At 43.6% G+C, this 15,635-nt stretch overlaps 1 protein-coding gene across 1 annotated transcript in view; it reads right to left on the bottom strand.

Annotated features, from left to right (window-relative positions):
• Window positions 1-15,635, bottom strand: part of LOC143942246 (butyrophilin subfamily 1 member A1-like) — a 76,652-nt gene that overhangs the window by 46,306 nt on the left and 14,711 nt on the right. Inside the window, exon 2 of the mRNA XM_077463492.1 lies at window positions 13,853-13,908. Coding sequence (XP_077319618.1) covers window positions 13,853-13,907 — 55 coding nt within the window. The 5' untranslated portion in view covers window position 13,908. The remainder of the gene's footprint in view (window positions 1-13,852; window positions 13,909-15,635) is intronic.

Raw genomic sequence — 15,635 nt, 5'->3', positions numbered from 1 at the left:
CCTCTGCTTTAACCTGATTGTTCCTGCCTCTGATCTACCCGGCTTGTCCCTGTTTACTCCTGCTTGCTGCCAGCCTTGACCTTCGGACTTCCTGACCACGCTTCTGCCTTCTCCTTCGGTACCTCTGCTGCCTGCCCGTTGACGACCCGGCCTGTGTTTGACCCTTCTGCTGCCTGCTGATCCAGTTGGTTCCCTGAGACCACCACTGCCTGTTTGCCAGCCGTTCCTGTACCACCTCCTGCACCTGCTGCCAGTCGCTGACTGCTCTCCAGCGGTTCCAGAACCTCTCGCCTGCACCCGCTGCTGTCTGACGCCAGCTCCAGGGCCAAACCCACCATCACGGACTTGGCACTTGTGCCCTCTGACCTCTAGAGTCCCTGTTCCCACTCTCAGGGGATCTCGAGCCAGAGGATTACGAGAGGCCGCTCCCTGCACTCCGGGCTCCTTCTACCAGGTACGTGACAGTATTGATATCAATTATGTATTTGTATAATGTTTTTTTTTTTCACAATTGAGTAGTTATTAGTTCAACATTTATCCCTGGGGGTCACTCTGGGGATTCTGAATTTTTCATAAGCACTGCATTTTATATCTTTTCATTTTATATACACAATTCACTATATTGTTGATGTTAGCTGCTGATTCTTATTGTCTTTTAGATTTACTAGTAGCGCAACTTTTTCTCACATATATTGTTTTACTGTTTCTAATATACTTCAGGCAGGTGATTCCGTTAGCTGCGGTATATTAAAAAAAAAAAATAATATATATATATATATATATATATATATATATATATATATATATATATATATATATATATATATATATATATTATACATACATACAGATAGTCTCGTATACCGTATATACTCGAGTATAGGTCGATCCGAATATAAGCCGAGGCCCCTAATTTACCACAAAAAAACTGGGAAAACTTATTGACTCGTGTATAAGCCGAGGGTGAGACATCCCTGTGTCCATCCCTGTGTCCCGTCCATCCCTGTGTCCCGTCCATCCCTGTGTCCCGTCCATCCCTGTGTCCCGTCCATCCCTGTGTCCATCCCTGTGTCCCGTCCATCCCTGTGTCCCGTCCATCCCTGTGTCCATCCCTGTGTCCCGTCCATCCCTGTGTCCGTCGCTGTGTCCCGTCCGTCGCTGTGTCCCGTCCGTCGCTGTGTCCATCCCTGCCTACCTGTGCCAATCTGCAGCCTCTGTGTGCCATGCCGCACCTCTCCTCCTCGTCTGACAGACGGCGGCCATTCCTCTGTTCAAAAGCCACGCCTCTCTGTCTGTGATAGGCGGAACACTCAATTTCCCAGCAGTCAGTGTTCCGCCTATCACGGACATCCTCTCATCCTCGTCCGTAGTATGAGAATGAGCGGATGTCAGTGATAGGCGGAACACTGACTGCTGGGAAATTGAGTGTTCCGCCTATCACAGACAGGGAGGCGCGGCTTTTGAATAGTGGAATGGCCGCCGTCTGTCTGCACGACACGCTGATCGGGTAGGCAGACGGCGGTGACTCGAGTATAAGCCGAGGGGGGCACTTTCAGCCTAAAAAAAGGGGCTTAAAATCTCGGCTTATACTCGAGTATATACGGTATATATAATATGTATTGTATATATATATATAATCTATCCACTGCATAGTTTAGCTAGATCTCACTGCAGACCGTTCCTGGTGTACTGTTTCTAATATTCTTCAGGCAGTGTACACAATATACGGTGCCGTACAACCCTAGTGCAGTTGCCTCTACTTTCCTGGTGGTGTACACAATACATATAGTGCACCCATAGTTGTTATTAAACTTATTTTGGTGTACACAGTGCCGTGCACCCCTAGTGCAGTTGCTACTACTTTCCTGGTGGTGTACACAGTACACAATACAGTGTAGAATTTTTCTACTAAACAAAATTTACAGCATGTCCGGAAGGCCACCAAGGAGAGACAGACGCTCACAGGCCACTAAAAGAGGGCAAGCAGGCTCTGTGTCTACAGTCAACAATGCTGGTCATAGACACGGTGCATTCTCAGCACGTGGCCGTGGGGCACACTTGTCCTTTTTTCCTCAGCTGGCCATGTTATTTAGCCACAACATGCAGAAGAGTTGGTGGAATGGATAACAAAGCCTTCCTCATCCGCCTCATCCTCTGTCACCCAGGCTCAGAGTAGTTTGCCTGCCAATGCAGCTGCCAAAGCAGCCTATTCCATCGGCTCCATGTCAACAGTCACTCCTTCCCTAGCCCCACCATCATGCACGGAAGAGTCCCCCAATAAACAATGGTGTTGTGGCACCCCCACCACTGCCTAAGGCCCAATTTTTCTGCCCCTGTTTAACAGGGGCATGTAATTACAATTCTTGATATATTTCACAGCAGGGCCTGTTCTAGTGCCCACCAAGAGTAACTGTGAGGGCTTACAGTATTCTAGTACCACCAACACCTAAGGCCCAATTTTCCGCAGAGTGTATAGGGCAGGCCGTATAGTATATACAGGTGGCCCCCTATTTCCAAACATCCTACTTACAAATGACTCCTACTTACAAATGGAGGGAGACAACGGGAAGTGAGAGGAAATCTACCCTTAGCCCTTGTACACACGGTCGGAGATTCCGACGGAGTGTGTCCGATCGGACCGGTTTGTCGGATATTCTGACTGTGTGTGGTCTACATCGGACTGTTTCCAATCGGAGTATCCGACAGACCAAGTTTTCCAACTTGTTGGTAAAATTTTCAGACAAAATGCTCCTATCGGACATACTCCGATCATGTGTAGAGAATTCCGATCCAACAAAGTGCCACGCATGCTCAGATCAAATTCCTACACCAAAGCTATTGGCTACTAGCGTGAACGTAGTCCCGTCGTAACAAAATAACGTAATCACGTTGGATTTTCCAACAACTTTGTCCGACCGTGTGTATGCAACAGTTTTGGACAAAATCCGTCGGACAAAATCCGACGGATTTGGTTGTTGGAATCTCCGACCGTGTGTACAAGGGCTAAGAGTTAATATGGGAAAAAGGTGTCTCCTCACTGATGCTTTATCACCAATCCTTGTTTCAAAATCCAATTGCCACTGGGACAGAAAGTGAGCTGAAAACTTCTGAACAGGGGCACAGACAGCAAAACAAATGTTACAGGGGTGATGATAACTTTTCCCTATGTTATCCAAAAAGCTTAAAAATAGATTTTTTGGCTGGAGCTACACTTACAAAATGTACCTATTCCAAATTACAAACAGATTCAACTTAAGAACAAACCTACAGTCCCTATCTTATTTGTAACCTGGAGAGCCGCCTGTATGCTGCTGTTCAGAGTATATAGGGCCTGGGGGCCCCTCACCTTTTTTTTTTTTATTTGAGTATGGGTTTCCTCTTAATATCAATACCAGACTCAAAGGACGTGGTAATGGGTGGGTGGGTGGGAAACATTACATTACAGCCACAAGCAGTTTTAAATGACTTTTATTCCTTTAGAAATGTCATTTTGTGAAGGGACAGTTGTAAATACAGAAAAAATGCGCCACTTTACAGGGATACTATAGACAGCCCCAGGCATGATATTTAAAGGAATATTTCACTTTTATTGTTTCACTTTAAGCATTATTAAAATCACTGTTCCTGAAAAAAATGCCAGTTTTTAAAACTTTTTTTTGCATTGGTTGATGTCCCCTGGGGCAGGACCCAGGTACCCAAACACTTTTTATAACAATAATTAGCATATTAGCCTTTAAAATGAGCACTTTTGATTTTTCATGTTCGAGTCCCATAGACTTTAACGTGGTTCACGTGCTTGCACAAATTTTTGATCTGTTTGCATGTTCTGCCACAAACCGAACAGGGGGGTGTTCGGCTCATCCCTAGTGATGACCTACTACAATTAAAATGTGAATCTGATGCCTCTAATTGTATATGACACAAACAAAAAAAGATCATAAAAATGAAAAACACTTCATAAGTAATATACACAAACCAAAGAAAATCCCCAAAGAGTCAAATCATTGTGATAAAACCAGAAAAGCTCAAAATATTGGGAAAATGCAGTTCTAAAGGTGGTGATCCACCTTAAAACGTGTGTGATACGTTCGCACTCACCAGTGCTTAGGCACAAGATATCCATGTAGGCTACCATTGCCATGCTCCTTTTATTAGTTGTCCACAGGGCTTAAACTACAGATTATGCCTATTTACAGCTGCCTAACCTTAACCCATATCCCCACACCCCTCCAGCAACTTCTCCCTGTGGTACTTAATAGTATCAACAATAATCTGATTGAATAAAAAGTGCGCTTAAATCGAAGATAGGTAGCAGTGGTACTGCCAACCTAGTCATATGTGCAATACTAGTGAATGGTGCCATGAAAGGAAATTGTCATTAAGAGTGAGCAGCAGTGCAGGTAAATAACCTTTTAGGCTTAAAATTGTATCTAGCTACTTTTGGGTTGATTTCCTACAATTGGAGAGTGCACAATCTGGTGCAGCTGTGCATGGCAGCCAACCTACATCTAAATTCAGCTTGTTCAATTAAGCTTTGACAAAAGAATCTGGAAGCTGTTTGGTTTCTACGCAGAGTTGCACCAGATTTTGCATTCTCCAATTTTAGTAAATCAACCCCTTTGTGCTCACTAGGTCTGATAGATAAGAGGACTAGCCTGTATTGCAGGGGTCTCAAACTGGTTGTCCTCCAGCTGTTGCGAAACTACAAGTCCCATGAAGCATTGCAAGGCTGACAGTTACAAGCATGACTCCCGCAGGCAGAGGCCTGATGGGACTCATAGTTTCGCAACAGCTGGAGGGCCGCCAGTTTGAGACCCCTGCTGTATGACTTTGCCATGCAGCAGCCCGAACAGCTAAACAAATGCTGCTTGGTGCAGAAAGGCAAAGATAACTGTAACTAGTAAACATTTTGAAATCTCCTTGTGAATCTGATATCAGCTCTTCTAGACTAGAAACTTCATAGGGCAGTGGTTCTCAACCTCAGTCCTCTAGTACCCCCATTAGGCCATGGTTTGGGAACTTCCCTTAAATAAAATAGCTCTTATCAGTACCATGTCATTGATATTGATTTAAAGTAGCTATGCAAAGTAAAGGAAAACCTGAAAATGTGCCCTGTTGAGGGGGGGGGTACTTGAAGACTGAGGCTGAGAACCACTGTCATATGGGATCAAGGTCATTATCAACTGCAACCCCACAAACCCTTAATGATAGATTACTGGATCTGCCTTATTCTCACATGCCCACTTATTTTCTGTTTAATTTGTCTCAACAGCCTCCCTTGGAACCCCATCTCCAAGATCCACAGAAACCATGTGCAATTCTACACTGATCAGCCATAACTTCATGGCCACTCACTTAATATTGAGTAGGTCCCTCTTTTGTCACAAAAAACAGCACTGACCCATCAAATTATGGAGGTCACTAGATCTGAAGATATTCTGTAGTATCTGGCATATGCAGTCCTGTAAGTTTTAATGTGTCTACATAAATCAGACTTGTTTTTTTCCAGTACATTCCACAGATCCTAAAACACTAAGCACTAAATTAAGTAAAAAATAGCCCTAAAACTGTTGTTTTAAAAAAAAAAATGGTGTAGGGTTCCCCCTAAGAACCATACCAGGCCCTTTGGGTCTAGTATGGATTTTAAGGGGAACGTCATGCCAAAAAAAAAAAAAAAAATTGGCATAGGGTCCCCCCCCCCCAAATTCATACCAGACCCTTATCTGAGCAAGCTGGCTGGCAGGCAAGGAAAGGGGGAGCTGACGAGTGAGCGGCCCACCCCCCTCCTGAACCATATCATAATTATTTTTGGGTATGCTGTGACTATTGTTGGTATTGCATGTATATTTCTGCATTTCCTCCCCTTTTCTTATGAAGTCATTTACTTTTCCCTGTTTGTGGGTTACTGTATCCTCTCTTCAAGACACACATTAGGGCTAGTAAAGCCAATGCTTATCTTGACCACCTTAGATGTTTGAATATCAAGTCTTCCACATCTTGTTCTATTGCCTCAATATTCTCCATACACAAAGATTTTCATGGATGCCAAGTGTTTAGTGAGTTCAGCAAATCTGACGAAGACTGTCTGCAGTAAATGTCTCTTCTATATTCAGGCCAGGAATCAAGGTCTCAGGAAGGGATAGTTACTATTACAAAATTGGAGTCAGAATAGCCATGGTTGTCTAGTCTCCTTCATTGCTAGGATATAGACGGCTATTTCTGCCTAGGGTCCTTTATTGTTAGGCTGAAGGTGGCTATTGCTGCCTATGGTGCTTTATTGTTAGGCTGAAGGTGGCTATTGCTGCCTAGGGTCCTCCATTGCTAGGGTACAGGTGGTTATTACTGTCTAGCATCCTTTGTTGCTAAAACACAGGCGGCTATTGCTGTCCAGAGTCTTTTATTTGGTAGGACACAGGTGGCTATTGCCATGTAACACTCTTCCTTGCTAGTATTCAGATGGCAATTGCATGTAGAATCCCTCGTTGCTGGGACGCAGCTCCTGCCACCTACCGCCCTTCATTGCTAGAATGCAGGTGGCTATTGTTTCCCAGCATTATTTGTTACTAGCACATTTGTGCTGTATATATGTAAATATTTGCACAATCATTTACATGCATACATTACATACATCCATGGATGCAGATTTTTCTATTTTGAAATTACAGGTTTGAACACAGAGCATGTTTACTGATCTTTATACAGCTGTGTACACAGGCCCAAAGCTCAAATCCCCCAAAAAAGAGGAAAACACAGAATATTATTTTTGTGGTCACGTGCATGAGCCCTAACAGTAAACCATGGGCAGATATCCTTTTATAAGTGGTGGTGGCAACTCCTTAAAAAAATAAAACACAGCCCTATGAGCTGTATGATATACTATCATTGTTTTCAGACACTTTCACTCCTTCTGTAAATGTCTCCCAGAACATAACTGATAATTACAGCCCTGATCAGAGGTCTGCAGGAACAACTTGTGTGGTGTGCCTGATGAAGTTTCAATTTCACTTATCATATCATAGTATGATTATAGCAATAAAGATTGTAGAGTGAATCAAGACAGCAGGTAGGGCTTCCATTAGATAAATATCCAGTCCTACCAGCCACACCCTGAACAACTTTTTCCCTAAGATACCAAATCCTGGAGCTTAAGCTAGCCATATAATATAACATTTTCTTGTACAATTTTGCTTTAGATTTACCAAAACCATATATGAGGTCAAACCGAAGTACTTTCAATTTGTATGCAATCAGGTAGGCCCTTGCACTACATAGTTAAAGGTAAATCTAAAGGAAATTGAATAAGAAATATGTACAATGTGCCTTAGGGTCCTTTCACATGGGACGTATCCATGATGATCCGCCCCGTGAACATCTGCTTGCTCAGCGGGGATCGCTCCGTCAATCCCCGCTGAGCAGGAAGATGACAGGTCTGTCACTACTCACTGAGCAGGGACGGACCTGTCAGAGCACCGCTCTTCCCTATGGGAGATCGGATGAGGACGGACCGCAGAGTCCATTGTCACCTGATCCGATCCGCAGGTGGATGGAAAAGTAGGTTTTTCCTCCGTCAGACTTTTTCGGATCGGAGCGGGTCGCATGTCAGCGGACGTGTCACCGCTGACATCCAACTCTCCGTAGAGGTCTATGGAGCATCCATTCAGGTCTGCCTAAAAAACTGACAGGCGGACCTGAACGGATCGTTCTTGTGAAAGAGTCCTTACACAGAATCCTTCTATGGAGCAATGTCATTGTGATTGCACCCAGGGAAGGATTTCCCTGGCTTCTAAAGGTTTTGAAACTAAATGTACAATGTCTGTAAAACCGAACAATTCATTTCTCTTATTTACTTAAATATACCATTGAAAGTGCTTCATTAGATCTGTTTTACATGTGCAAAAATGTCTGTTTACTATGTCATAAATCTTATGAGCTGATACATTCCTGTGCTCTTTGCTGTGCATAAAGAGGAGTTATGGAAATGCTGACGGAGAAGAAGATGAGGAGGGGCCTGTGTGCTTTGTAATGCACCAGAAATGCGCTAGACATGGCTGACACCAAGGGATTGATTAACGAATACTGGAGAGTGCAAAATCATGTACAGCTGTGCATGGTAGCCAATTAGCATCTAACGTCAACTTGTTCAATTAGACTTATGCCTCGTACACACGTTCCGATTATCGTACGACCGATCGTTCACATTTTGTTGTATACAACTAAGATCGAATACAACAGTGCAAAATGTGTGTAAGATTTTTGTCGTACGATTCTGGAAAAATCTTCCGTCGTGCGTAGCTACGTATTTTAAATTATGTCAAATACGTGTGACCTGTGTGTCCTTCTGGTTTATTTTCGTGTTTCCGATCATGCGTGGTGTTTGTCGAATGACTTTTATCGGACGCATACTGTACTGGCTACACGATTGTCGTACGATGGGCTATCATCCGACTAAAGTTTTCCTGTTTGTCCCTTTGGATTTGGTTGGGTGGACTGTCGTGATCGGCTGTCGAAAGCTGCGTACTAACGATCAGATTATCGAACGATCTGTCCGAAAGCGACTTTTGTGGTCCGATAATCGGAACGTGTGTACGGGGCATTAGGCTACTTTCAAACTGGGGCGTTGCGGGTGCTGGTGGTAAAGAGGTGCTTTACCGTTGTTTTAGCCGCGCTATGCGGCCACTAGCGGGGCAGTTTTAACTCCCGCTATCGGCCAAAAAAAGGGTTAAAAACATCCGCTACAGCAGCGCTTTGCAGGCGGGTTTGCAACGCTGCCCCATTGTTTTCCATGGGAAGGGGCGCTTTAGGAGCAGTAAATATACCACTCCTACTGCGCTCCAAAGATGCAGCTTGCAGGACTTTGTTGACCGCCCTGCAAGCGCACCGCTCCAGTGTGAAAGCCCTTGGGGCTTTCACACTGAGACATAGCACCCTGTTTCAGGGCGCTTGTAGGCTCTATTTTTAGCACTTTAGTGCCTGCAAAGCACCTCAGTGTGAAAGCAACCTTAGACAAAAAAATATGGAAGTTGATTGGTTTCTATGCAGAGCTGCACCAGATTTTTCCCTCCCCAGTTTTAATAAATCAACCCCTACCTGTCTTGGAATTTAGAACCAAAAATACACAGTGGGTGGATTTACTGAAACTGGAGAATGCAAAATCTGGTGCAGCTCTGCAGAGAAACCAATCGGCTTCCAGTTTCTTTTTTTTTTTTTTCAAAGCTCAATTAAACTATCTGAAATTAGACACTGATTGGCTACTATGCACAGCTGCACCAGAGTTTGCACTCTTCAGTTTTGGTAAATCAACCCCACTGTCATCTCAAGGAGGAAGGTAAGAGCTAACTTTATTTCTGGCACACTAAGACCCCTTTCACACCGAGGGAGTTTTGCAGGCGCTATAGCGTAAAAAATAGCACCTGAAATCCACCCTCAAACAGCTGCGCCATTGTCTCCAGGAGCGGTGAGCTGTCAGGAAAAGTCCTGCCAGCAGCTTCTTTGGAGCTGCGAAGGAGCGGCTATACCGCTGGCAAAACGTCACTATTGTGGTGCATTGCGGGAGGTTTAAACCCTTTCTTGGCTGCTAGCAGGGGTTAAAAGTGCCCCGCTAGCTGCCGAAATGCACCGCAAATCTGACAGCAAAACGCCGCTAAAAATATCAACGTTTTACCACCGGCGCTATGGGCGGCACAGTTCCATACCAAGTTTTCCTGCCCCTCTTGAGATTCTCGTTTTCTGGCTGGAGAAATATAATAGATATGTGGCTCCCCTTGTCTTGCTAGGATTTTGCAGACCTATATCTTTGAGGGTATAAACATACTATTATTATAATATTTTTAATATAAATATAATATTTTTTTTTTCATTCAGACTTTTCTTTATCATATTACGTGTGCCCCCATAGTGTCCCCTTATAAGCTATTCCAAATTTTGCACCTTTACATCATTTTAGCCTAGACTGTCCCGATCGCTTTTTCTATTTTCTCTATAAAATGTGATACTGTAATATAATAATCTCTTTCATATCAAATAATTTTTGTTGTTAATAATTAGTCATAAATTTGCTCCAGAAGAAGCGTAAAGGTACGCGAAACATGTCGAGCACGAATCCAGCATCAGCATTTTGTCATCTCTGATGTTCCGCTATTTTGTTTATTATATCAAAGTCTTGGAGTACCTATCATTGAAGAAAATATCCTCTGTTTCTTAGTAACTATATTATGACTACGATATCAATAGTGTTAACATCTTTTGTTGATGAATTTTTGATTGCTTATGACTCTTTTTAAAAATATTTATTTATGTAAATGCTATTTTTGTAAATAAAATTATAGCTTTTTATAAGAATCTTTTGTAGTGGTGCCTAGAAAGTCCATAGCCCTCCTCTCCATTCTCTTCTTTGGCAGTGTGAAAGGTGTCTTAGCCCTTGTACACACGGTCAGAGATTCCGACGGAATGTGTCCTTTCGGACCGTTTTGTCGGATATTCCGAATGTGTGTGGTCTCCAGTGGACTGTTTCCATCGGAATATCCGACGGACCAACTTTTCCAACTTGCCGGTAAAATTTTCCGACAAAATGCTCCGATCGGACATACTCTGATCGTGTGTCGCCTACTCCGACGGACAAAGTGCCACGCATGCTCAGATCAGATTCCTAGACCAAAGCTATTGGCTACTAGCCTGAACGTAGTCCCGTCGTAACGAAATAATGTCATCACGTTATGTACAATCGGATTTTCCGACAACTTTGTCCGACCGTGTGTATGCAACAGTTTCGGACAAAATCCATCGGATTTGGTTGTCAGAATGTCTGACCGTGTGTACAAGGGCTTACAGTAATATTTTAGTACGTGCAGCATATTTACAAAACATATTTATTTGCAGTACATACACAATTCCCCATAACGATCAAATATGTTCTTAGAGGTTGTGTGAGAGGGACATGTAATGATAAGACAGATCTGAAAAGTGAAAAGAGACAGGGACAAACACCTGCTTACTAGAGATTTTTTCGCTGTTTATGTCTTTCCATCCTCAATGCCCTTATTTTCTTGCCATGTTGTCACTTAGACAAAAACCAAGGGGAAACCTCTAAAATTGAGTCACCAACAGCAATAAAAAGCTGACAGTTTCTACCTCTTCTACACTAAAAACAATCATTTTGACTACAGTTGGGTTGCACATTTTTCACAGGCAGGAGCCCATATCAAAACTTGAGGCCTAGTGCACCTACTTCCAATGTGTCCAGTGCCAACATAAATCCCATGTTACTCTGTAGCAAACAGCAATTACAAGAAAGAGAGCAGTCCAGCTGCGCTGGTGGCTCCCAGCACTTCCAGAGACTTAGAGGGTGGCTTAGAGGAGGTGATACACATCACATCCGGGTGGAGAAAGAGTGAGAGCTTCATCAGGCAGTATCATATTATATCATATCGGATATTGCCTGATGAAGGAGCATGCATGCTCCTCCCCACTCTTTCTCCATCCGGATGTGACGTGTATCACTGCCTCTGAGCCACTCTGAGTCTCTGAAAGCACTGGGATCAGCTGCCTCTTCATCTGTGAGCTGTCCGTATTCCTCTGGAGTGGATGTATCCCAACACAAACTTTACATGTGCTGACATCTTTTTCAACTTGAGTTCCCACTTGTTATTTATGGATTAAAAGGTCATAAATTGTTGCACTTAGATGGCGCGGCTCTCTCTGTGTTCTTCTTTTTGCGGTAACAGTGTGCTCTAAAAACTCCCATAGCCAGATTTGATTGATCCCACAGGTTTACTTTAGAACTCAGCTGAGGCTAAAACCTATTTCTGTCCTAGAGAAACAATGTGACTGTATTTCATGAATATATTTCATGTACTGTACATATTTGTGCAGTGGTTATGTGTATGTCCAGGGCTTTTTTATCCAGGGAATAGGTGCAGGTGCTCCCTCCTTCCAAATCACCCCTTGTCTCCGCCCCTTTCCCACCTCCGAGCACTTTCCCTTGATTCCACCCCCTATCCACCCTTCTTTTAGAGAATATAGAACCAAGTAATTTGTATGCAATTTGATACTGATAACAGGAAAAGCAATAAAATAGATCCCCATGATGTCATGACTAAGCCTTGAGGTGGTGGAGCAAAACGCGTTGGGTGCAGGACCTCACTGGAGTCCAGGCTGAGGTTGCCATTTACACCTGATCTCAGGGATGGTATGGATGTGTGGCCATAGGGAGATATTCTTTCACTTCAAGCTATTAACGGAGCCGGGACAAGTTCCCTCCCACACCAGCATTCCCAGCGGTGGACAGGTGGGACTTGTACCCCTTCTATAAAGCCTGAGAGGCACACAATGTGGATCTTTGGATCACAATAAAATAGATCACCTGCAGCCAACAATAGACCTCCCCCATCAATAGCCCCATCAATAATAGACCCTTAGCAACAATAGAAGCACCACAAAAAATATCCCCCACTCCAGCAACAATAGAGGCACCACAAAAAAATACTCCCCCACTCCAGCAGCAATAGAGGCACCACAAAAAAATACTCCCCCACTCCAGCAGCAATAGAGGCCCCACAAAAAATACCCCCACTCCAGCAACAATAGAGGCCCCACAAAAAAATACCCCCACTCCAACAACAATAGAGGCCCCACAAAAAATATCCCCACTCCAGCAACAATAGAGGCCCTACAAAAAAATACCCCCACTCTAGCAACAATAGAGACCCCAAAAAAAAAATACCCCCACTCCAGCAACAATAGATCTCCAAGCAGCCAGCCACAATAGATCCCTCCCTCAACAGTAAATCCCTCCCATCAATAATTAACACTCCTCCAGCAACATTAGACCCCCCCCCACAACAATAGGTCCCCCCAGTGGCCATAGATCCCACAGCAGCCAACATCATAAGGGCCATTTTTAAGGCAGGGAAAAAGGGGCATCTGCCCTGGGCCCTGCCATTGTTGTGGGGCCCAAAAGCAGCTGCCTCATACTTGTGAACTATCCTGGTTTAAATTCCCTCGTCCCTTGAGGTTTTAGTCCTGTGCTGTGTCCCAATATCACAATGTGAAGTGCTGCTACTAATGCTACCCAGCTCTGCCCTATTGTTTTGTAAAGATGATTCACCTGCAGACCCTGTGTTTACAGTAAATTACCGGCATTCATATGTAAATAGTGACAGCATTCATATGTAAATAGGGGTGGTGGGCGGCATTGACATGTACCATGCCCCCCTGAGGTCATATCCACAGTAATCTTTAGCAACCAATCAACAAGCAGAAATCATGTGCTGTAACCTCTAGCAACTAATCAGTGAGCCGTAATGTGTTCTGTAACCTCTAGCAACCAGTCAGTGAGCGGTAACGATACACTCTAACCTCTGGCAACCAATCACAATAGCTGCCTTATCTGATTCAGTAAACTGATTTCGAGTCTAGCTGCTATTTATTGTATGTCTCAGAGCAGGTGGAGAGCAAAACTGCATGGGGGGCCCAAGAAAAGTTTTGCCCAGGGTCCAATCAATATTAAAGATGGCCCTGCATTAGACCCTCCAGCACACTTTACTACTCCTTGCCATTACATACTGAGATCCCCTGTGTTTCCTGCTAAAAATAAGCCCTGTGTATGTCAGACTACAATGGCTATTTTCTATATCGTCCATAACAAAATCAGTACAAAGGCAGGGTAATCATGCAGCATGCCTCTCCCAACATGAAAACACTGACCTCCCGCGTCCCATCCCAGCCCTGCATGTTGATGTATAATTAGGAATCCAATAAAAGACATTTTACATTATATATTTTGACATAGAATCCACCAAGTTTTTCACATGTACGTTTGTCTAAAAATAAAGAAAAAATATATCGACTTTCTCACCTCCAAAAGACAGATTTGGGTGGAAGATTAGGATGACGGACCACAAGAGCATCATTCTGTAAGATAATAATACAAAGACAACTTCAATATCATGTACATCTTTGGATACATTGTTCAGTAACTGTAAACTCAATCTGAAGTAACACATAGGGCATGTGCACATTTCATCATTTTTATAAAGCATATTTAAAGTGTATGTGAAACCCAAATCTGCTATTCATTGCTATGTTGAAATTTATAGTCACTTCCTGTCCTGCTGACAATGAAGACAGGAAGTGAGGGCAAATATGCAACAGGGACACAAACAGAAATAAAATCTAACTGAGGTGTAAGCCTTCTCCTACTATAATAAAAAAAAATATATATATATATTTTTTTTTTATTTCTGTCTAGTTTTCTAGTTAAAATGAGGTCATGTGACACTGCAGCACTGCGGGTCTATCATATGACCACTAGGAATGTTTTATAGGGTAACATAATCCATTAGAACATTCCAGAAAGGGGCTCATTATATAAAGCTGGCCCCGCGGGAATTTCCTCACCAGCTGGTCAGAATTAGCAACAAGCTCCCAACCTCCCCACCCTTGTCGCGAGCACGTATATGTGGTTCATCACCCTTTATGTTTGAAGGGGGGACTTGTGTTTATAAGATATTCTGTATTGCACAAGTCCTGTAAGACTGAGCTGTTTTTGTATTTTATTATTTGCAAGTTGAGAGTTTTTTATGGATTAATAAAAATTATTAAAATTATGTTTATTTATTATTACACCAATAAATGTGCCGTGGACAATTATATGCCAAACAAAGTTGTTGAGCGTCTTTAATTAAGTGTTTTTGTTGAGGTATTCGGGGGGGTCGGGTGCGGCCTACATTCCCATGCCCTTTGTTTCTAATGCCCATGGGAACATAACCATACAATGCAATCACACATGGACAGGAACTGCACTAATGAAGGCCCCTCAAACCCGTTTCTTTCATACTTACATATTTCCTACATATTTATATATACCATATTTTTGGCGTATAACACGCACCTTCATTTTAAGAGGGAAGTTTCAGAAAAAAAACAGATTTTTTAAATAAACCACTTTAAAGCAAAATAATGGTCGGTGCCCATCAATGCAGCCTGATCTGCACCCATCTGCAGCCTCAATGAAGCCTGATCTGAGCCCATCTGCAGCCTCAATGCAGCCTGATCAGCACCCATCTGCAGCCTCAATGCAGCCTGATCAGCGCCCATCTGCAGCCTCAATGAAGCCTGATCTGCACCCATCTGCAGCCTCAATGAAGCCTGATCTGCACCCATCTGCAGCCTCAATGAAGCCTGATCTGTGCTCATCTGCAGCCTCAATGCAGCCTGATCAGCGCTCATCTACAGCCTGATCTGCAGCCGGATCTGCGCCCATCTGCATCCTGATCTGCGCCCATCTGAAGCCCATCTCCAATCAATGCAGCCTGATTAATGCCCATCTGCAGCCTCACCATCTCTCATCAATGCAGTGCAGGAAATCACTGAGCCGTCATCTTCGGTTTACTTGGCTCTCATCCGGCATTCACATACACAGTCCCACCTCCGCCATTGGCATTGAACCAGCTCCTGTGATAGACAGAACGCTGGTCCAATGGCGGTGACAGAGGTGGGACTGTGTGTGTGACAAGAGAGCCACAGCAGATGACGGCTCCTTGAATTCCAGTGGCGCTTGTCCCCTTCCTTCCCCTCCGAGGTACACTATCGGCATATAACACTCACCTGTGATTTGCCCCCTATTTTCAGAGGGAAAA

Source organism: Lithobates pipiens, unplaced genomic scaffold (genome assembly GCF_037356315.1).
Source record: "Lithobates pipiens isolate NorthernLeopardFrog02 unplaced genomic scaffold, aLitPip1_a1.2 Scaffold_30, whole genome shotgun sequence".
NCBI lineage: Eukaryota > Metazoa > Chordata > Amphibia > Anura > Ranidae > Lithobates > Lithobates pipiens.
The sequence above is the reverse complement of the archived record's forward strand: the minus strand, read 5'-3'. Positions and strand labels throughout refer to the sequence as shown.